The following is a 21,221-nucleotide window of genomic DNA, read 5'->3' on the forward strand; positions in this document are numbered from 1 at the left end:
GCTGGTCTTGGGGCTGACCAGGACGCCGTGGAGAAGACAAGCAATTCTACTACTCCGTGAGTACCAGTAGCTCTGTAAGTTTGGCGATGCAAGCTGTACTCCGTGAATGAATAATCAAGTCTTGGTCTCTAACGTTGAGGCTTGCATGATCCGTTGCAATACAACGTTTATCTTGTCAATTAGTCCGGCTTTAGTCTGGCCAGATGCAAATCAGTTTAATCTTGTCAAGTATGAAAAGTAGTGAGCTTGAATGCCTATCGAGCAAGCCGTCCGTAAACATCCTATATAGTGTGGTCTTCTTCACACCCAACGCTCTTGTGAGGCTGCGTATAGTTCTCCTTTGACTTCGAGAAATCTCAGCAACTATACTGAGGTCAACTACAATCCTTTTGCGCCCACAGTTTTTCGGCTTCCTTGATCTTACATCAACGGGTACACCTTGTTGAAGACACTCCTTCACTCTCCTCCAAACACGTCTGACCTTGTGCACTGAAACATGGAACATGTTTGCAACTTCTCTAGTTGTGGTCTTCTTTAATTTCCAATTGACACTTCTTGCTAGCAATTCTTCATAAATACCAGTCCTTTGCAAATCTGTTAAATTCTTGTATTTGTCTTCATCATGAACTTGCTCATTATCTTGTTGCTCTTGCTCCACATCCATGTCTTCTTCTGGTGCTGAATCGTCAAGCTCTTCTTCCTCAAATTGAATCTCTATATCGCCTGCATACACACCATAGTCATCCTTGTCAACTTGAAGGTTCTGTAATGCTTCATCCGTTGCTTGCACTTCCTCTTCCATGCTTTGGAAAACACCACCTTGGTCTTCAAGTTCGTCATCTACAAGATGTGGTCATGTGAGTAGTTGAATAAGATTTTAATTAAACATAAATTTATCTTACTTACCCGATTCATCCGATTCATGCAGGTCCTCTTCTCCTTGAGCAACATCAGCCTCATGTTCATCTTCTACCTCAAGACATTGCCCCGTGTTTAGATTGAAGTGACGTGCGGGCTGGAGTTCTTCATGCACGGTTTTGAAAATCAAAAGTCATAACACATGTCAAGATTTCTTTTTGATAAATTTAATTATGAATAGAGAATATTTTCTCGGTCTTGGCTTTCTATAACAGGCACTTTTGAAAATTGTTTGTCTTGTCGCTTGTACGTTGTCAATGTAGTTTCAACACAAATTTATTTTACTAACCTGATTCATCCGGTTCATGCAGGTCCTCTTCTCCATGGACAACATCGGGCTCATGTTCATCTTCTACATTAAGAAATATGTTTAGATCGAAGTGAACAAGAAGAAGGATTGAACAAGAAGAATTGAATAGATTAGCAAGGAGTACCTGGGTCCATGTTTAGATCGAAGTGATGTTCGGGTTGGAGTTCTTCATGCAAGGCAGCTCCATCTTCTTCTTGTACAGCTTGCTCATCCAAGGCAGCTTCATCTTCTTCCTGTACAGGTTGCCAATTGAGATCAGGCAACCTGCCATCTTCTTCCTCTCGCTCATCTGGTGCTGCTAAGTTCAAGTCGATGGCCATGGCTAGTGTGTGTGTGTGTGCTCTACTGTTTGGTCCATGTAAGCTGGCTTTGTAGCTGGGATTAGACCATTGGTCTCCCTTCTAATTTTTATGGCGCCAAGTACCTTTGTTGTTTTACTAGTACTACAGCCGTTGGAGGGAACAGTGAAAGTTGGAGTACACTTGCTGGCGGGAAGCCATTTCTAGTATTTGGATTCCTTTTTGCTTGTTTGCATTAACTGCACACTATAATCGAAGCAACACAGCCGCTGACAACTACTTAAATGAGGAGAGTAAGGGGTTTTATGCAAAAATGCTTAATTTGTCTCCAAAGTGCCAAATGCACAGTCTTTGGCGGACGGAGGGAGTAAAAGAGTGGCGTGGCTACACTGTGTGTGTTCGGGTCAGTGTAAGTCACTGTTTGTCGAGAGAGAATGTAATGCAACGGTAAAAATATTAGACTCCTTGGTACCTTGTCCGATTAGCAGGTATACATTAGCAATAAGCATCACAACAACAGCAGATGCTACTTAAACATTCCACAGAACGATGAGAAAAAACATTTGTAAACAGAATTACCAGGTAGGGTGGCATTAAAAAACTACATTATTCCTTGAAGGCTTCTGAAAACCAGCGACCTAGAGGCATGATGTCAATGTCAGGAGACCTTGATGCAAACAAAAAGCACAACGAAGAGATTCAGAACTAGAAAAACAATGATGATCCGATGAAATTTCTTTTCTTCGCTGGGTGGCGGTGTCGACGGTGGCGGTGGCGACGCTGGGTGGCGAGCTGGGGGAGGCGTTGGGCAAGGTAGACGTGGGCGGCAAGGCAAGACGCTCCAAGGCTACTCCGGTGACACCGCGGGCCCCCAGCGCCCGCGCCAAGGCCAAGCTGGGAGAATTGACATCGTTGGAAAGTGCAAAACTGCGGCTCGCCGACAAGAACCTGGAGATTATAGGTAATCCCCTACCATCTTACCGTATCTTGAATGCTTTTACGGATGATCAGCTTGCTAGCATTCTGGATGATAGTGGCGTGGCGATTAGTGACCCTTGTAGCGAGATCATCTCTATGGTTCGTGCTCGGGAAGAAGCGCAGGCCATGCTGGCGGCTGCGGCTGCTCGTGGGGACGAACAGATCCAGCGCGCCAGCGTTCCGGGGGCGGATGGCAGCGAGGTAGTGCCCGAGGAGGAGACAGAGGCTAGGGAAGTCTCTGATTTTCCTTCTTCCAGTCGGATGCCGGCTAGGAAGCGCGTGGCGAAAGCGGTGACATCCAGGGGGGTGCGCCTGCGCAATCGTATCATTTAACATGCGTTATCTTTTTTGAAACATTCGGGGTTGTGGCCACGGGGGGCGGCGTACACAACTCAAGGAGTACATGGCCAGAGAGAGGATTGACGTCATAGCCCTTCAGGAAACGATCAAAGCTGACTTCTCGTTCCGTGATATTCTGGCTTTCGATCCCTTACAGCGTTTCTCTTGGCACTGGTTGCCCTCTGTGGGCCACTCGGGTGGTATCTTAATGGGCTGTAATAATGATATTTGTGATGTTTTGCAATGGGATGTTGGGGAGTTTTTTCTTTCTGCTACTATTAGTCACCGCGTCTCGGGCCTTTCGTGGGTAGTGGTGTGCGTTTATGGGCCGGCAGATCACTCGTGCTCGGCTATTTTCCTTCAGGAACTGACTAACTTGGTAGGGACCAAGCGAGCTAGCAATTTGCCCCTGGTGGTTGGTGGGGACTTCAATCTTATTCGCTCGGGTGCAGACAAGAACAACGCCAACATTGACTGGACTGAACTTGTTGGAGACTTCATATCTCTCAACTCGGTTATTTGTTTGAAATATTAATTTCAACTCCTGGAACATCTCATATGGTCCATGACGTTCAAAACGTCTTTGAAATCCCGATTCTAAGCTGTTAAGCATGGTGCACTAAACTATCAAGTAGTCATCATATTGAGCTAGCCAAACGTTCATAATGTCTGTATCTGCTCCTGCAATAGGTTTGTCACCTAGCGGTGCATCAAGGACATAATTCGTCTGTGCAGCAATGAGGATAATCCTCAGATCACGGATCCAATCCGCATCATTGCTACTAACATCTTTCAACTTAGTTTTCTCTAGGAACATATCAAAAATAAAACAGGGGAGCTAAACGCGAGCTATTGATCTACAACATAGATATGCTAATACTACCAGGACTAAGTTCATGATAAATTAAAGTTCAATTAATCATATTACTTAAGAACTCCCACTTAGATAGACATCCCTCTAATCCTCTAAGTGATCACGTGATCCAAATCAACTAAACCATGTCCGATCATCACGTGAGATGGAGTAGTATCAATGGTGAACATCAATATGTTGATCATATCTACTATATGATTCACCCTCGACCATTCGGTCTCCGTGTTCTGAGGCCATATCTGTTATATGCTAGGCTCGTCAAGTTAAACCTGAGTATTCCGCGTGTGCAACTGTTTTGCACCCGTTGTATTTGAACGTAGAGCCTATCACACCCGATCATCACGTGGTGTCTCAGCACGAAGAACTTTCGCAACGGTGCATACTCAGGGAGAACACTTATACTTTGATAATTTAGTGGGGGATCATCTTATAATGCTACCGTCAATCAAAGCAAGATAAGATGCATAAAAGATAAACATCACATGCAATCAATATAAGTGATATGATATGGCCATCATCATCTTGTGCTTGTGATCTCCATCTCCGAAGCACCTTCATGATCACCATCATCACCGGCGCGACACCTTGATCACCATCGTAGCATCGTTGTCGTCTCGTCAATCTTATGCTTCCACGACTATCGCTACCGCTTAGTGATAAAGTAAAGCATTACAGCGCAATTGCATTGCATACAATAAAGCGACAACCATATGGCTCCTGCCAGTTGCCGATAACTCGGTTACAAAACATGATCATCTCATACAATAAAATTTAGCATCATCTCTTGACCATATCACATCACAACATGCCCTGCAAAAACAAGTTAGACGTCCTCTACTTTGTTGTTGCAAGTTTTACGTGGCTGTTACGGGCTTAGCAAGAACCGTTTTTACCTACGCATCAAAACCACAACGATAGTTTGTCAAGTTGGTGCTGTTTTAACCTTCGCAAGAACCGGGCGTAGCCACACTTGGTTCAACTAAAGTTGGAGAAACTGACACCCGCCAGCCACCTATGTGCAAAGCACGTCGGTAGAACCAGTCTCGCGTAAGCGTACGCGTAATGTCGGTCCGGGCCGCTTCATCCAACAATACCGCCGAACCAAAGTATGACATGCTGGTAAGCAGTATGACTTATATCGCCCACAACTCACTTGTGTTCTACTCGTGCACAACATCAACGCATAAAACCTAGGCTCGGATGCCACTGTAGGGGAACGTAGTAATTTCAAAATTTTCCTACGCACATGCAAGATCATGGTGATGCATAGAAACGAGAGGGGAGAGTGTTGTCTACGTACCCTCGTAGACCGGCAACGGAAGCGTTGACACAACATAGAGGAAGTAGTCATATGTCTTCCCGATCCGACCGATCCAAGTACCGAACGTACGACACCTCCGAGTTCTGCACACGTTCAGCTCGGTGACGTTCCTCGAGTTCCAATCCAGCAAAACGTCGAGGGAGAGTTTCGTCAGCACGACGGCGTGATGACGGTGATGATGTTCTACTGACGCAGGGCTTCGCCTAAGCACCGCTACGATAAGACCGAGGTGGAATATGGTGGAAGGAGGCACCGCACACGGCTAAGGAACGATCACGAGGATCAACTTGTGTGTCATGGGGTGCCCCTTGCCTCAGTATTTAAAGGAGGGAGAGGAGGAGGTGCGGCCGGCCCTATGGGTGCGCCTGGAGGAGTCCTACTCCAACCGGGAGTAGGACTCCCCCTCTTGCCTTGTTGGAGAAGGAAGGAGGAAGGGAGAAAGAGGAAAGGGGGGGCGCCCCCCCCTTCCTTGTCCTATTCGGACTAGGGGGGAGGGGGCGCACGGCCTGCCCTGGCCGGCCCTCCTCTTCTCCCTTATGGCCCATGTAGGCCCAATAACCCCCGGGGGGGTTCCGGTAACCCCCCGGTACTCCGGTAAAATCCCGATTTCACCCGGAACGTTTCCGATATCCAAATATAGGCTTCCAATATATCAATATTTATGTCTCAACCATTTCGAGACTCCTCGTCATGTCCGTGATCATATCCAGGTCTCCGAACAACCTTCGATACATCAAAACACAAAAACCCTAATTACGATCGTCACCGAACTTTAAGTGTGCGGACCCTACAGGTTCGAGAACTATGTAGACATGACCGAGACATGTCTCCGGTCAATAACCAATAGCGGAACCTTGATGCTCATATTGGCTCCTACATATTCTACGAAGATCTTTATCGGTCAGACCGCATAACAACATACGTTGTTCCCTTTGTCATCGATATGTTACTTGCCCGAGATTCGATCGTCGGTATCTCAATACCTAGTTCAATCTCGTTACCGGCAAGTCTCTTTACTCGTTCCGTAATACATCATCCTGCAACTAACTCATTAGTTGCAATGCTTGCAAGGCTTAAGTGATGTGCATTACCGAGAGGGCCCAGAGATACCTCTCCGACAATCGGAGTGACAAATCCTAATCTCGAAATACGCCAACCCAACAAGTACCTTCGGAGACACCTGTAGAGCACCTTTATAATCACCCAGTTACGTTGTGACATTTGGTGGCACACAAAGTGTTCCTCCGGTAAACGGGAGTTGCATAATCTCATAGTCATAGGAACATGTATAAGTCATGAAGAAAGCAATAGCAACAAACTAAACGATCAAGTGTTATGCTAACAGAATGGGTCAAGTCAATCACATCATTCTCCTAATGATGTGATCCCGTTAATCAAATGACAACTCATGTCTATTGTTAGGAAACACAACCATCTTTGATCAACGAGCTAGTCAAGTAGAGGCATACTAGTGACACTCTGTTTGTCTATGTATTCACACATGTATTATGTTTCCGGTTAATACAATTCTAGCATGAATAATAAACATTTATCATGATATAAGGAAATAAATAATAACTTTATTATTGCCTCTAGGGCATATTTCCTTCAACCCCCATCATCATATTCTATTCCACCCATAGTGCTATGTCTATGGCTCACGCTCATATATTGCGTGAAAATTTATAGGTTTGAGATTACTACAGTATGAAACAATTGCTTGGCTTGTCATCGGGGTTGTGCATGATGAGAGCATTCTTGTGTGACGAAAATGGAGCATGACAAAACTATATGATTTTGTAGGGATGAACATTCTTTGGCCATGTTATTTTGAGAAGACATAATTGCTTAGTTAGTATGCTTGAAGTATTATTATTTTTATGTGAACATGAACTTTTATCTTGAATCTTTCGGATCTGAATATTCATACCACAATTAAGAAGAATTACATTAAAATTATGCCAAGTAGCACTCCGCATCAAAAATTCTATTTTTATCATTTACCTACTCGAGGACGAGCAGGAATTAAACTTGGGGATGCTTGATACGTCTCCAACGTATCTATAATTTTTGATTGCTCCATGCTATATTATCTACTGTTTTGGACATTATTGGGCTTTATTATCCACTTCTATATTATTTTTGGGACTAACCTATTAACCGAAGGCCCAGCCCAGAATTGCTGTTTTTGCCTATTTTAAGGTTTCAAAGAAAAGGAATATTAAACGGAGTCCAAACGGAATGAAACCTTCGGGAACGCGATTTTCTTACCGAACATGATCCAGGAGACTTGGACCCTGCGTCAAGAAATAGAGGAGGAGGCCACGAGGTAGGGGGCGTGCCTACCCCCCAGGCGCGCCCTCCACCCTCGTGGGCCCCCTGTGACTCCACTGACGTACTCCTTCCTCCTATATATATACCTACGTACCCCCAAACGATCAGATACTGAGCCAAAACCCAAATTCCACCGCCGTAACTTTCTGTATCCACGAGATCCCATCTTGGGGCCTGTTCCGGAGCTCCGCCGGAGGGGGCATCCATCACGGAGGGCTTCTACATCAACACCATAGCATCTCCGATGAAGTGTGAGTAGTTTACCTCAGACCTTCGGGTCCATATTTATTAGCTAGATGGCTTCTTCTCTCTTTTTGGATCTCAATACAATGTTCTCCCCCTCTCTTGTGGAGATCTATTCGATGTAATCTTTTTTTGCGGTGTGTTTGTTGAGACCGATGAATTGTGGGTTTATGATCAAGATTATCTATGAACAATATTTGAATCTTCTCTGAATTCTTTTATATATGATTGGTTATCTTTGCAAGTCTCTTCGAATTATCAGTTTGGTTTACCCTACTAGATTGATCTTTCTTGTAATGGGAGAAGTGCTTAGCTTTGGGTTCAATCTTGCGGTGTCCTTTCCCAGTGACAGTAGGGGCAGCAAGGCACGTATTGTATTGTTGCCATCGAGGATAACAAGATGTTTTTTTTATCATATTGCATGAATTTATCCCTCTACATCATGTCATCTTGCTTAAGGCGTTACTCTGTTTCCATGAACTTAATATTCTAGATGCATGCTGGATAGCGGTCGATGAGTGGAGTAATAGTAGTAGATGCAGGTATGAGTCGGTCTATTTTGTCTCGGACGTGATGCCTATATACATGATCATACCTAGATATTCTGATAACTATGCTCAATTCTGTCAATTGCTCAACAATAATTCGTTTCATCCACCGTAAAATACTTATGCTCTTGAGAGAAGCCACTAGTGAAACCTATGGCCCCCGGGTCTATCTTCATCATATTAATCTTTCAATACTTAGTTATTTCCTTTGATTTTTTCCTTTCCTTTCCTTTTACTTTGCATCTTTATCACAAAAATACCAAAAAAATTATCTTATCATATCTATCAAATCTCACTCTCGTAAGTGACCGTGAAGGGATTAACAACCCCTTATCGCGTTGGTTGCGAGGAGTTATTTGCTTTGTGCAGGTACGAGGGACTCGCGCGTAGCCTCCTACTGGATTGATACCTTAGTTCTCAAAAACTGAGGGAAATACTTACGCCACTTTGCTGCATCATCCTTTTCTCTTTAAGGAAATCCAACGCAGTGCTCAAGAGGTAGTAGCGAGCACCGCAACTAGTTCGCCGACGGTGTCGATCGCTGTGCCGCCGACGAGGTCGATCATCTTCGCCTCCTCTCTCTCGCCCTACTACACTGGAGTCGTTTCCGGCGTAGATCATCTCGGCCTCCTCTCTCGTCCACTGCACTGACGATACCATGGCGCGAGCACTGCATTCTCCTCCTCTGTCCACTGTCTTTGCGCGAGCACCGCAACTAGTTCGCCGACGGTGTCGCTCGCTGTGCCGCCGACGAGGTCGATCATCTTCGCCTCCTCTCTCCCGCCCTACTACACTGGAGTCATTTCCGGCGTCGATCATCTCGGCCTCCTCTCTCGTCCACTGCACTGACGATACCATGGCGCGAGCACTGCATTATCCTCATCTGTCCATTGTCTTTACGCGAGCACCGCAACTAGTTCGCCGACGATGTCGCTCGCCGTGCCGCCGACGGGGTCACTCGTCCATGACTCCATGCTCGTCATGTCGGACACGGCGCCATGGCCACTATCTACCGCAGTCGTCATGGTCCGGCGCACACTGCATTTCTTCTCTCCTTCCTCTGCTAGCGTCTTAACCCTGTGTGCTAAGTGCAAGTGCTAACTCTTAATCATACCACATGCGGGCAACCAAACAGCGTGTAGTTGCATGCGCCGAGACAATGCAAGCAACCAAACAACGCGCCAAAGTTGATCTCCTAATGCAGGAAGTCCATATGCAGGCAACCAAACAACTCGCAGATGTCGTATATAAGGTTGTTTTCGAGAACCAGGCTGAGTGGAGAAGGGTATGCAACGCAGGTACTGTAGCGCACGGCAACCAAACACGCCCTTGAAAAAAGTAGGATTAAAGTGACTCCGGTGTATTTAACTCAAAAAGAAAACATATTCAAAGTGGGCAAATATCTGTTTTTTTTTCTTCCTCCCCTCTTGGTCTACCACGCGCCCTACTGCTGCCGTCGTGCCGTACCTGAGCGCCGCCGCCGGCGCCGCCACACCCCTGGGAGCGCCCCCGGCTTCCCGTCTCCCACGCGCGTCGCCGCTCCCGTCCTCCCTCGTCGGGACTCCACGTTCCCCTGCCGCCGGCGCCACGCCGCCCGCAGTCAGGGGCTCGAGGTACGACCTAGGTTTGTCCTCATCCAGCGGTTCTCCTAGTCAAATCCCCACTGACCTTCCCGATTTTCGGGCGCACGCCGTCTAGATCCGCCGCCGATGCCGATGGAGACGCCAATCGAGGCCGAAGGGAAGAGCTCAGAGCCACCAGGGAATGGCTCGCTGCTGAAGATTGCCGAGAAATCCCAGGTTAGCGAGTGCTTTGGGTCACTCCAGGTGTCAAATTCTCATGCTTGCTTGCTGAGGGAGCGATTATTTGGCGCTTTGCTATTTTTGGCCAGGAATTGGGGGGTAATCCAGGGAGGGAACTGCCGCCGTTGCATCAGGGCAAGGAGGTCATCCTCGTCGATGACAATGACAGTGGTCAGGAAGATGGTGGGGGTGCCAAGGTGGACGAGAACGCGCCCCGCATCGGGTTGCGGTTCAAGACCTATGACGACGCGCTCAACTACTACAAGCAGTATGCGGTGGATTCCGGCTTCTCGGCGATCACTCTCAAGTCGTCGTACCTGAAGTCGGGGGTGTGCCGGAGGCTGGTGCTCGGGTGCAGTCGGTCAGGGAGAGGGAGAGCAAATGCGTGCTATCTGTCTAGAGAAACAGCAAAGATAAACTGCCCAGCTAGGATTTCGTTGAAGTTGAGGCAGGACAGGTGGCTTCACATTGACGACGCCAAGCTCGACCACAACCATCCGCTCAACCAGTCCTCAGACTCGCCCATGAGCTGTTACAAGAAACTGACGGATGCCAAGAGCGTGGAAAATGGTTCACGGCTTAAAGGGCGAAGGAATGTTCCGATAGCTGACAAAGAGCAGGGGAACTTTACCGAGATAGGAAGGCTTAAGTTTGGGGAAGGAGATGATGAGCAGATCCAGAAGTTTTTTGGCAGCATGCAGAATAAGAATCCAAATTTCTTCTACCTGGTGGATTTGGACAAGCAGGGGCGTCTAAGGAACTTGTTTTGGAGTGATGCTAGGTCACAGGCAGCGCATGAATACTTTGGTCATGATGTTGTTTACTTTGACACTTCATACTTGACTGAGAAATATGATCTGCCACTTGTTTTCTTCACTGGGATGAATAATCATGGCCACCCTGTTTTGTTTGGTACCGGCTTGCTTTCAGATCTCAGTGCTGAGAGCTATACCTGGCTATTCAGAGCATTTTTGTCATGTATGAAGGGCTGTTACCCAGACGCAATCATCACTGAGCATTACAACGCTATTCTGGATGCGGTTAGAGAAGTATTTTCCCAAGTTAAACACCGCCTTTGTCTGTATCGCATTATGAGAGACGTGGCAGAGAACTTGAAAGCACACGCGGAATTCAAAACAATTAAGAGAGCACTGAAGAAAGTAACATATGGGTCTTTGAAGCCCCCAGAGTTTGAGGCTGATTGGAAGAAGGTTATTGAGGAACATGGACTTGCAGGAAATGAATGCCTCAGTTCCCTACATGAGCATCGGCAATTATGGGCACCTGCTTATCTTAAAGACAAATTCTGGGCGGGTATGTCTGTTTCACAGCGTGGGGAGTCTGTTGCTTCATACTATGATGGATTTGTGTACCCAAAAACTTCTTTGAAGCAATTTTTCAGCAAATATGAGATGATATTGGAGAACAAATACAAGAAAGAGTTGCAAGCAGATGAAGAATCTTCCCATAGGACTCCATTGACTGTAACAAAGTTCTACATGGAAGAGCAACTGGCCAAGGCCTACACAATCAACATGTTCAGGAAATTTCAGGAAGAGTTGAAAGCAACAATGTATTGTGATGGTATGCCAAGTAAAGTTGATGGCCCATTTGTTACTTTTGAAGTGAAAGAATGCTCATACATGGAAGATGGAAAGGAGACGGAGAGCAGGACTTATGAAGTTTATTTTTGTAAAGAAGGGCTCATTGTTGAGTGCGAATGTGGTTTCTTTCAGTTCACTGGCATACTATGCAGACATGCGTTGTCTGTGTTTAAGTTGCATGACATGTTTGAGATCCCGTCAAGATATGTCCTTGATCGCTGGAAAAGAGACTATAAGAAACTGCATGCTTTGGCACATTATCCTAATGAGATGCTCCTTGGTGACACAGTGGAGCGCCATGATTATTTGTCTACACAGTGCCGTCAGGTTCTCAATTTAGGCTTTATATCTGAGAGTAGGTACCTTGTTGCTCTGAAGTTACTGAGAGAAGCAGAAAGGGCTCTTCTGGATGATGGTCAACCTACTAGAGACAGGCAGCCGAGGCTTCTCTCATTCGAAGCTGATGCACCTGAAAATGGCCAAGGCCTTTTTAGTTCTCAATTTCCAGAGGGTGAGAAGAATTCCCTGTCCACAAATGCAAAGCATCCTGGCCGGCCAGCAAAGAAAGTGGCAGAAACTGATCCGGATGCTGTATTACGGTCAAATAAAGAACAGGTTCGTCTCTTCTCAGTTTTGGGGGCATAAAGAGCCTCAAGCATTCATACATCAGTTTGCTGTATGACTAAACCTTTATTGATTTATTTATGTTGTCCTTAGCAGGATTTTCTACGGTCATCATTTGTGCCAACTGAAACTAATATGATTCAAGAGACATCGTCAGGTTCCCATCTTGAAAGTCCTGACATGGGAGTGCCAGGAAGCATTCATCTAATGGTATGTAGTAATTTTGGTCTGCTTCTGCTACCATCATTTTCATGCGTGTGAACATTTTTGTTGCAAACTTAAACAGGAAGGGATATCTCCAAACCTGACATTTGGACCTCATTTTGGAATGGATGTTAGTCACCAACATCAACTGCCTAATCAACCAAGGATGATGCCGAATAACTTTATGCAGGTTTTTGCTATGCACAGATCTTTATAATATTCCATATTCTTCTTTGTTTGCAACTTCTTAGTTACTATCAACAACTGTGTTGATTTTTATGTTAACCATCTTCTCCCTGTGTGTGCATTTCTGACTTGTGTGATCAATGCCTTTCTGCTTAAAACGTTTCAGGTACAAGCAGATCCCCATGTTTTCGGAAATCAGTGGGCTTACAACCCAACGATGCAGGTCTGCCCGCACACAAATGTCTATCCCTTTTTTCTTGCGGCTTCCAAAATTATTATCCAATGTTTTAAGCTGCATGCTACTCCATGCTTATGCCCCCTGTTCACATTTTCTTCTTCACGGTCCATGCTTATGCCCCTGTTCTGATATGGAATTTCATCAATCAATGGACCTTTCAAATATATTTGGATTATTGGTAGCAAGACAAACGCACATGAGATAGGATATTTAATTTGGTCCCACTCGTTCAGGGATTCTCTTGCTCATTGTTTTCCAGCCTGATATATTATGATTTCCAACAAATGTGTACAATTATTAATCTCTGTAGCTTATCAAATGTTATTATTACACACATTGAACACCTAAAAAACTACTGTCCTCCCCGTTTTAGCATTTAAAGCTACTAGTGTATAATAAAATGACTGGTGTGACTATATTGCAGGATAATCCAATGCTAAGAACTCCTACGCGAAGAGCAGGGTAGAATATGTTCATTGCTCTAATGTGGCAGTAGAATTTTAGGTATGCTGTCTGTTCCTCCAAATCCATTGTATCAAGCTTTTGACATGTTCTTAATGTAGATGTGAACTTATGATCGTGTCGGGACATCTCTTTTTTTTGCTCCATCTGCTGACACTCAAGAGTTATTCTTGTTTCAGTGACCTACTTATTTCTTTCATGTTTGCTCATACCCATTTACTGTCAGGAATGTTATTTCTTATTTTACTTTGATATGTACATGTAATACTTGTCACCATCCATATATTTTCTTGATAGTGAGTATCTTTCTGTAGATACTAAGTTACATATTTGAAAGACCTTGATTATTGATTTTTGTGTCTGGCTTGGGATTGACAGGGTGGCGACTCTGATGTCTAGATCCCACGCACAATGGAGGTGAAGTGGGGAGCAGAGATGCTTTTAGAGTTTGTGCATCTTCGACTTAGGGTAACAAACTTTACATATTTGAAGGCGGAAGTTCTCCAGGCATAAATCTTGGAATAGCAGCAGGGAAAAAATACATCTGAGAATCAGCATATAACGTGGCAAATCTAGGGAAGTACTCCCTCCGTACCGAATTAGTTGATGTATCTAGACATGTTTTAGCGTTAGATTCATCCGTATCTTGACAAATCTAAAAAAACTAATTTGGGACGGAGGTAATACTACAGAGTACGTGGATACTGGTTAAAAGGAAAAAGAGTATGCGGATGCTAGCATACAACAAACACAACAGACGAGTAGCCGATATTGTGATGGGCACTTCACAGATCTTTTTATTATGTTGCTGTTGCTGCCAGTGCTATCTCTTCTGCTTGCTGGATGGGTTGCCAAGCCCGACCCGCCCTGCAGCGAATGCCACTACAGCTTCTTTCTTCCCAGGGTTGTCCAATACTAAAATCTGGCTCTCGTTTGGTGCTTGGCGTCGGGGTCTGTGATTTTTGTTTCCTTCGGTTGTGATCAAGCATGGTTGCGGTTCCCTTCGATCTTGTGGTCGCTGTGCCTGCTCTCCTTTCTTTGATGTGCCTGTGAATTTGAGTGGTTTCGGTTTTCATTTCGGCCAAAGGATCAAAATATTCACCTTTGCATTCAATAAAAAATCCAACCAAATGTTTCAGTTATTTGGGATATTGTTTTTAAATGTCTGAACTTGTGTGTACTACCGTAATGGCTGAAATATTTTGGTTGAAAGACCAACTGTCTAGGTATCTATTAAAATGACTGAAATTTCATTGAAAGTGATCCATATTCGTGTGCATGTGCAATTTTGGAAGCATTCTTCATTTAGGAGTCGATTGATATTTTTTAGAAACTTTTTTTTTGATGTGTTCAATTTTGTCAAGATTCACAGTTAGGACCTCTTGGGAACAAAAGAATTTTTGGAGGAAAAAGGGAATACCACAGTCCTAAAGAAATCGTACTACACCTGCCCTTTTTTTTTTGGATCCTACACATGCCCTTCGGATCCACGGGCGAATACTGGACAAGGTGGATATGGGCCGATGGCCTGTGGGACTGGGCCGGTAGCGTGGCTCCGCTAGTTAAGGGAGAGAGTGCCCCTCGAAAAAAAAAGCTAAGGAGAGCAGCTTGAGCCGAGCGAGGCATCGAACGAATGAATTGAAGAAATTCGGCTGTCTCCTGACTGCTTCTTCTACCTCTGAACATCTTCCTTTGCCTAAAGTTAAATTCTTGCTTTATGGACACGATTGAACCATCGTCGTTCATGTCCCATTTTATACATAGAATTATGGTTTCTCTCAATCCAAATGTCTTTTTTGCTGAGATCTACTCATATGTCTAAATGTTCTGAAATTTGAAGCGCACCTCACGCATCAAATTATCTATTATTTTTTTTAAATTTTTTGTGATTTTTTTCTTGACCAGGTGTGGATGAGCCTGGACTCAGAAATAGATATTCGATTAAGTTTGATCAAGTCTATTAAAAAAACAAAATCACTATGCAAAAAGTGCACAAAACCGTTAAAATGATTTTGTTTTTTTCTTTGTCCGAGCGAAATTTTGCAAAAGCCTCAACACTTACAAAGTTGAAAAGAGGGTATCAAACAAAATCCAAAAACCCTAGGTGTTTTTGATGTGTCTTTGGTCGCGACCGGTAGGCAGTATATACTAATACCAGAGACGGTATTGTGTCGCGACCACGATCTCCAACTGACTTGCTTTCGTATATCTACCCGACAAGAAACAATAAACTTTTCCGCCAAGACATAAAAAATAAAACGACAAAAGGAGGCCGCACCCCTGCAAGTCCAGGGACCGGATTTCGATGGACCATTCACGCGCCTGCCGCATGCCTGCTCTGCTAGCTAAGGGAGAGAGTGCCCCCCAAAAAAGCTAAGGGAGAGCAATGTCAACCGAGCGAGGCATCGAACGAATGAACTGAAGAAATTTATCTGCCTCCTCACTGCTTCTTCTACCTCTGAACATCTTCTTCCTTTGCCTAAAGTTAAATTATTGCTTTTGTGGACACCATCGAACCATCGCCGTTCTTGTCCCATTTCACATATAGAATTATGGATTCTCTACTCCTAATCATGAAAGCAAAAGTTATGAAAAATGTTATGTGTGACAGCTTCTCTCAATCCCTCCTTAGTCAACATATCACCAATTGTTCTTCATATCTTTCCTACTTACTCCCTCAGCTAAAAAATAATTGAAGTCTAGGTTTTTTCTTACTCACTGCTTCTTCTACCTCTGAACATCTTCTTCCTTTGCCTAAAGTTAAATTATTGCTTTTGTGGACACCATCGAACCATCGCCGTTCTTGTCCCATTTCACATATAGAATTATGGATTCTCTACTCCTAATCATGAAAGCAAAAGTTATGAAAAATGTTATGTGTGACAGCTTCTCTCAATCCCTCCTTAGTCAACATATCACCAATTGTTCTTCATATCTTTCCTACTTACTCCCTCAGCTCAAAAATAATTGAAGTCTAGGTTTTTTCTTACTCACCGCTTCTTCTACCTCTGAACATCTTCTTCCTTTGCCTAAAGTTAAATTATTGCTTTTGTGGACACCATCGAACCATCGCCGTTCTTGTCCCATTTCACATATAGAATTATGGATTCTCTACTCCTAATCATGAAAGCAAAAGTTATGAAAAATGTTATGTGTGACAGCTTCTCTCAATCCCTCCTTAGTAAACATATCACCAATTGTTCTTCATATCTTTCCTACTTACTCCCTCAGCTAAAAAATAATTGAAGTCTAGGTTTTTTCTTAGTCAAACTTGTTTTTTCTTCTCTGTATTATTACTTCTTTATTTCCTTTTCCTTCTGTTCTGCATCTAGTCTTTTGGAAAGAGGGCAAGGAGATAGAGAGGAGAGTGGAAAGGGATGGAGAATAATGGAGAAGGAATGCAGCCGGAAGGGAGAGATATACGAAGGACTGCAAACGTTTGCTACAATATATATTTGACATAGTGTTGTGGGTCTTCAAATATTAACCCAATAAAGTTTGGCAAGTTCTAGACTTAAGAATACTCCCTGTGTAAAGAAATATAAGACTTTTAGATCACTAAAGTAGTGATCTAAAACATCTTATATTTCTTTATAGAGGGAGTATATATTTGGGTTAATTATCCTTTTAATCTTAGTGGTGTTCATGTGCTTAGTTTTGCCCTCAGATGCGAATTGTGCTCAGTTTTGCCCCTAGTCCATGCGCAGCTACTATGACGAGGCCAAACGGCCAGATTTTAGTCCATTCCGTCCGCCGGCGTTAGTGGTTGTGGGTACAGAGCTTACACGTGGGACCGTGTGGACGTGGGTCCGGAGCTGACATGTGGGCCCATGCAACAAAATCCCCAAATCATTCATAGGGTTCTAGCCGACCAAATCAACGCCCACTCTGCCCATCCGCCGGCCGGCTGTCCTGCGCCGCCACTGCCGCCTGCGCCGCAGTTAGCACCTGCCCCGCCACCAGCTGCACGGCCTGCTCCGCCGCTACCGTCCCGCATCGACGTTCCACCGCTACCTGCTCCGCCCGCCACCTTCCTGCGATGCCACGGGTGGGGCGCCCACCACCTGCTCGACCCGCGGCGCGGCCTTCTTCCGTGCGCCCGGCTGGAGCGCTCAAAGGTGGGGGGCTGGTGGAGCTGTTTGAACTAGGAGGAAGAACCCCAGGGCAAAATGGCGAGCAGCGGCGACCCCAGAGTATTTGGCGAGGCAGGCATCGGGCCGGAGATCCGCCGCGTCCACGACTGGGTTCCCGAGGGGTAAGTCACGCCTCCTGTTTAGATTGAGCTTAGTTGTGCATTTAAATAGTCGATTCGAGTAGGTTTGCCCGATTAGTGTGCTAATTGCGTCTCTGTTTTTCGTCGGTTAGGATGGAGTTGCGGTTTGCTTTCTTGGTGCACATTAGAAGGGACTGGTACATGTTCAATGCAAAGAATAAGAAGAAATTCCAAGGAGGTTTTGATTATCGGTTGCCAATGGCTAGCAATTGGAGTTTCACACAATTTGGGAAGGTAATTTGTAGCCAATACCCTTGGGGTTTGCTTGATGAAGTGGTATACAAATACTATGATGGGGAAAAGAAATGGGTGACAATTAGTAATGATGAAGAGTTGGCTACCATGTTTGCTAGGCATAAAGGGAAAGAGAATTTTCATGTGAGGCTGCAAATTGATGTGCTTGAGCAGGCATTTGGACCTAGGATGGCGGGTGCAACATCTCGGGGAGAACCAAATCATCGTAATGGCATCTCTAGCCAAAACAGTTCAGTTAGCGCACGTCGACATGGTGGCTCGACAGGCGTGGACAACGGCAGTAGGGCCCCCCTTGAAGTGGAGCCTGATGATTACAATTCTGGGGTTGATGAAGAGAAGCTATATTATGATGTTGTTCAGAATTTACGATGGGCACCTCGGGCTGAAAACCAAGATGAGGCTCACAATGCAGTCCGTGTGGATGATGACACGGTGGGTGAGGACGAAGACCTTGCAGCTGTTGAATGGGACCCTTTGAACCCTCATATGGAAGAAAGTACCGTTTTTGCATCCATGACCGAGTGTAGAAATGCACTTGTGACATACTGCATCAAGGTAGAACGTACTTTCAAAGTTGACAAGAGCGATCAAGTACGTTACAGAGTGCACTGTCCGACTGAGGGTTGTCCATGGAGAATGCTCGCATCTAAAATGTGAAATAGCACTAATGTTCGGGTCAAAGTGAACCCTTTTAAGCACACATGCCAGGAATCAACCCTTAGGAAGGATACAATCAGTAGAGCCAAGTCAAGATGGGTGGCAGAAGAAGTAAAGAAGTGGGTGAAAGAAACCAGCAAGTGGGTCCAAAGGAATTGTAGAAGAACATCAAAGATAAGTTCAAGATAGATTTACCATACATGAGGTTGTTCAATGGTAAACAACATGCTATGGATTCTATTTATGGTAACTGGCAGGAAAGTTTTCAATTGTTGTATTCATTCAAAGGTGAAGTGGAGAGGACCAACCCAGGTAGTATTGTAGATATTGACCACCACACCGTGGAGTACACATTCAGGGGAGTGACAAAGACCAAGGAATGATTTAGGAGGGTTTTTGTCTGCTTTGAGGCTTGTCGCCGGGGTTTTTTAGCAGGCTGTAGGCCTTATTTGGCAATTGATGTCATTTTTCTCACAGGGAGGTTTAAAGGACAGTTAGTAGCAGCTTGTGCAGTTGATGCACACAATTTTGTATTTCCAGTTGCCTATGGTGTGCTAGACACAGAGTCTGAGGAGAGCCGGACTTGGTTTTTGCATAATCTGCGCCGGGCTATTGCACATCCCAATGGGTTGGTCATTCATACAGATGCCTGCAAAGGTTTAGAAGTGGCCGTGGACAATGTGCTCCCTGGAGTAGAGCATAGGGAATGCATGTGTCACCTTCCTGCAAATTTCATGAAGAAATTCAAAGGAAAGGTATATATCGACAATTTATGGCCAACATCTTTGACTTGCAGTGTGAAGAAGCACAACTACCACTTGAGGCAGTTATACATGAATCCAAAAGTGAAAGAATACTTGGAAACACACCACTCCAAGTTATGGGCCAGAAGCCAATTCAGTGAACTGAGCAAAGTTGACTATGTGCACAATAATCTAGCAGAGTCTTTCAACTCAACTATCCGGAAACTAAAGGGTCATTTTGTGGTGGATTTGCTTGACATGATAAGGATAGAATACATGCAGAAATTTCCTTATCGTGTAGGAATAGCCTTGGCAAAATTCATGGGCCACATTACCATCCCTGCCGTGATGAATGAACTGAAGCAGAAAACAACATGCTTGGAAATGAACATGACTCTTTGCTCGGGTACCACGGCAGAGATATCATATTTGGATAAAGAGAAGAGGGAATGGAGATATCCAATGGATATAGAAGCTAGAACTTGTAGTTGTAGGCAATGGCAGATAACTGGATTGCCATGCATTCACTAGTAGAAAAAGGGCCTGCAGTCCCGGTTCATAAGGGCCTATAGTCCCGGTTCTTGAACCGGGACTAAAGGGTCGGTACTAATGCCCTGACCCTTTAGTCCCGGTTCAAACCAGAACCGGGACTAAAGGCCCTCCACGTGGCTGCTGCCTGGAGGTCCACCTTTAGTCCCGGTTGGTAACACCAACCGGTACTAAAGGTAATTTTCTGATTTTTTTTTGAATTTTTTTTTGAAATTTTTTTATTTTCAAATTTCTGATTTATTTTAACCTCTAATCTCTAATCACCTCTCTCATCACTGCTCAATTTAATCTCTAATCACCCCTCATCATTCCAAATCATCTAACTTCCCGGACGGTCACCCATCCTCCCACTCCCCCAGCCTGAGCACGCTTAACTTCCAGGTTCTATTCTCCCTCGTTTCCAAGTCTGCACTCGTTGTTTTCCTGACAATAGTAAGAATGTTAATCCTATTAACCCTCAGGATTTTAGCTTGAGCATGAAGTCACACATTTCACTGTTTGAGTTTGAAACTATTGTTCTAAAAAACAATAATTATTTAGTAACACTAATATTTCTTGAATAAGTAGTTTGACCATTGTTTGACCATAGTTTGACCAGATTTGACCAAAATTCAAAAAAACTGAAATAATTATTTAATAACACTAATATTCTTGAATAATTATTTAGTAACACTAATACTTCTTGAATAAGTAGTTTGACCATAGTTTGACCAGATTTAATGAAAATTTAAAAAAAACTGAAATTTGAGCATAACTTTTTTTCCTTTTGGAATTTGAGGATTCTACAAATTTGCAAACAGGCCATAGGCGGTCTCCATCGGATGTAACTTTTCGAGTAGATGATTTTTCATATAAAAAACTTTTTAATCCGAGTTCGTATGCAAAAGTTATGCCCATTTTTCAAATTCCAGAGAGATTTTGTAAATAAAGTCGAAATTCATATTTGTAAATTTTCCCAACAACTAGACCATATATCACATGGAAAACTTATTTTATTTTATTTTTTTGACATTTCCATCATTTTATTTTGTTTTTTCTAAAACTGAAAAGGCAGTCCGGGGGGGGGGGTTGAAAATTGGACCTTTAGTACCGGTTCGTGCCATGAACCGGTACTAATGCCTCAAAGGCCATTAGTCCCGGTTGGTGGCACCAACCGGTACTAAAGGTTAGACCTTTAGTCCCAGTTGGTGCCACCAACCGGGACTAATGGGCATCACACCCTTTAGTCCCGTTTCGTGGCATGAACCGGGACTAAAGGGCCCAGGTGAACCGAGACTAATGCCTTAGCCACACGAACCGGGACTAATGCACCCATTGGTCCCGGTTCTGGACTGAACCGGGACTAATGGGGTTACCCGGCCTGGACCAAAGCCCCCTTTTTCTACTAGTGATTCATGCCTTATTTTTCATCACTTCTCTCCCAGGTCCAGGAGGGAACCACTACTAGGGAAAAGCTTATA

At 44.4% G+C, this 21,221-nt stretch overlaps 1 protein-coding gene across 2 annotated transcripts; it reads left to right on the plus strand.

The window, feature by feature from the left end:
* The first annotated feature begins 9,541 nt into the window (after positions 1-9,541).
* LOC125511630 (protein FAR1-RELATED SEQUENCE 6-like) lies at positions 9,542-14,289 on the plus strand. 2 transcript variants are annotated; one of them, XM_087522342.1, is made up of 8 exons: positions 9,542-9,777; positions 9,863-9,963; positions 10,056-12,185; positions 12,288-12,404; positions 12,481-12,588; positions 12,751-12,807; positions 13,247-13,326; positions 13,663-14,289. In XM_087522342.1, the coding sequence occupies exons 2-7, from the start codon at positions 9,874-9,876 to the stop codon at positions 13,286-13,288; spliced, it is 2,544 nt and encodes an 847-aa protein (XP_087378468.1). In that variant the 5' UTR covers positions 9,542-9,777; positions 9,863-9,873; the 3' UTR covers positions 13,289-13,326; positions 13,663-14,289. The 2 variants fall into 2 exon arrangements, with proteins under 2 accessions (XP_087378468.1, XP_048533012.1); XM_048677055.2 differs by having other exon boundaries at positions 9,543-9,777; positions 12,291-12,404.
* Positions 14,290-21,221: the final 6,932 nt, after the last annotated feature.

This window comes from Triticum urartu, chromosome 5A (assembly GCF_056163025.1).
Source record: "Triticum urartu cultivar PI428250 chromosome 5A, HENAU_Tu73, whole genome shotgun sequence".
In the NCBI taxonomy this organism is placed as follows: Eukaryota; Viridiplantae; Streptophyta; class Magnoliopsida; order Poales; family Poaceae; genus Triticum; species Triticum urartu.

Bases quoted from the DNA above. Each gene is read 5' to 3' on its own strand.
- LOC125511630 (XM_087522342.1), top strand. From the start codon at position 9,874: ATGCCGATGGAGACGCCAATCGAGGCCGAAGGGAAGAGCTCAGAGCCA. The intron at 12,589-12,750 runs GTTTTTGCTATG...AAAACGTTTCAG, and splicing joins TGCCGAATAACTTTATGCAG to GTACAAGCAGATCCCCATGT. The intron at 12,808-13,246 runs GTCTGCCCGCAC...ACTATATTGCAG, and splicing joins CTTACAACCCAACGATGCAG to GATAATCCAATGCTAAGAAC.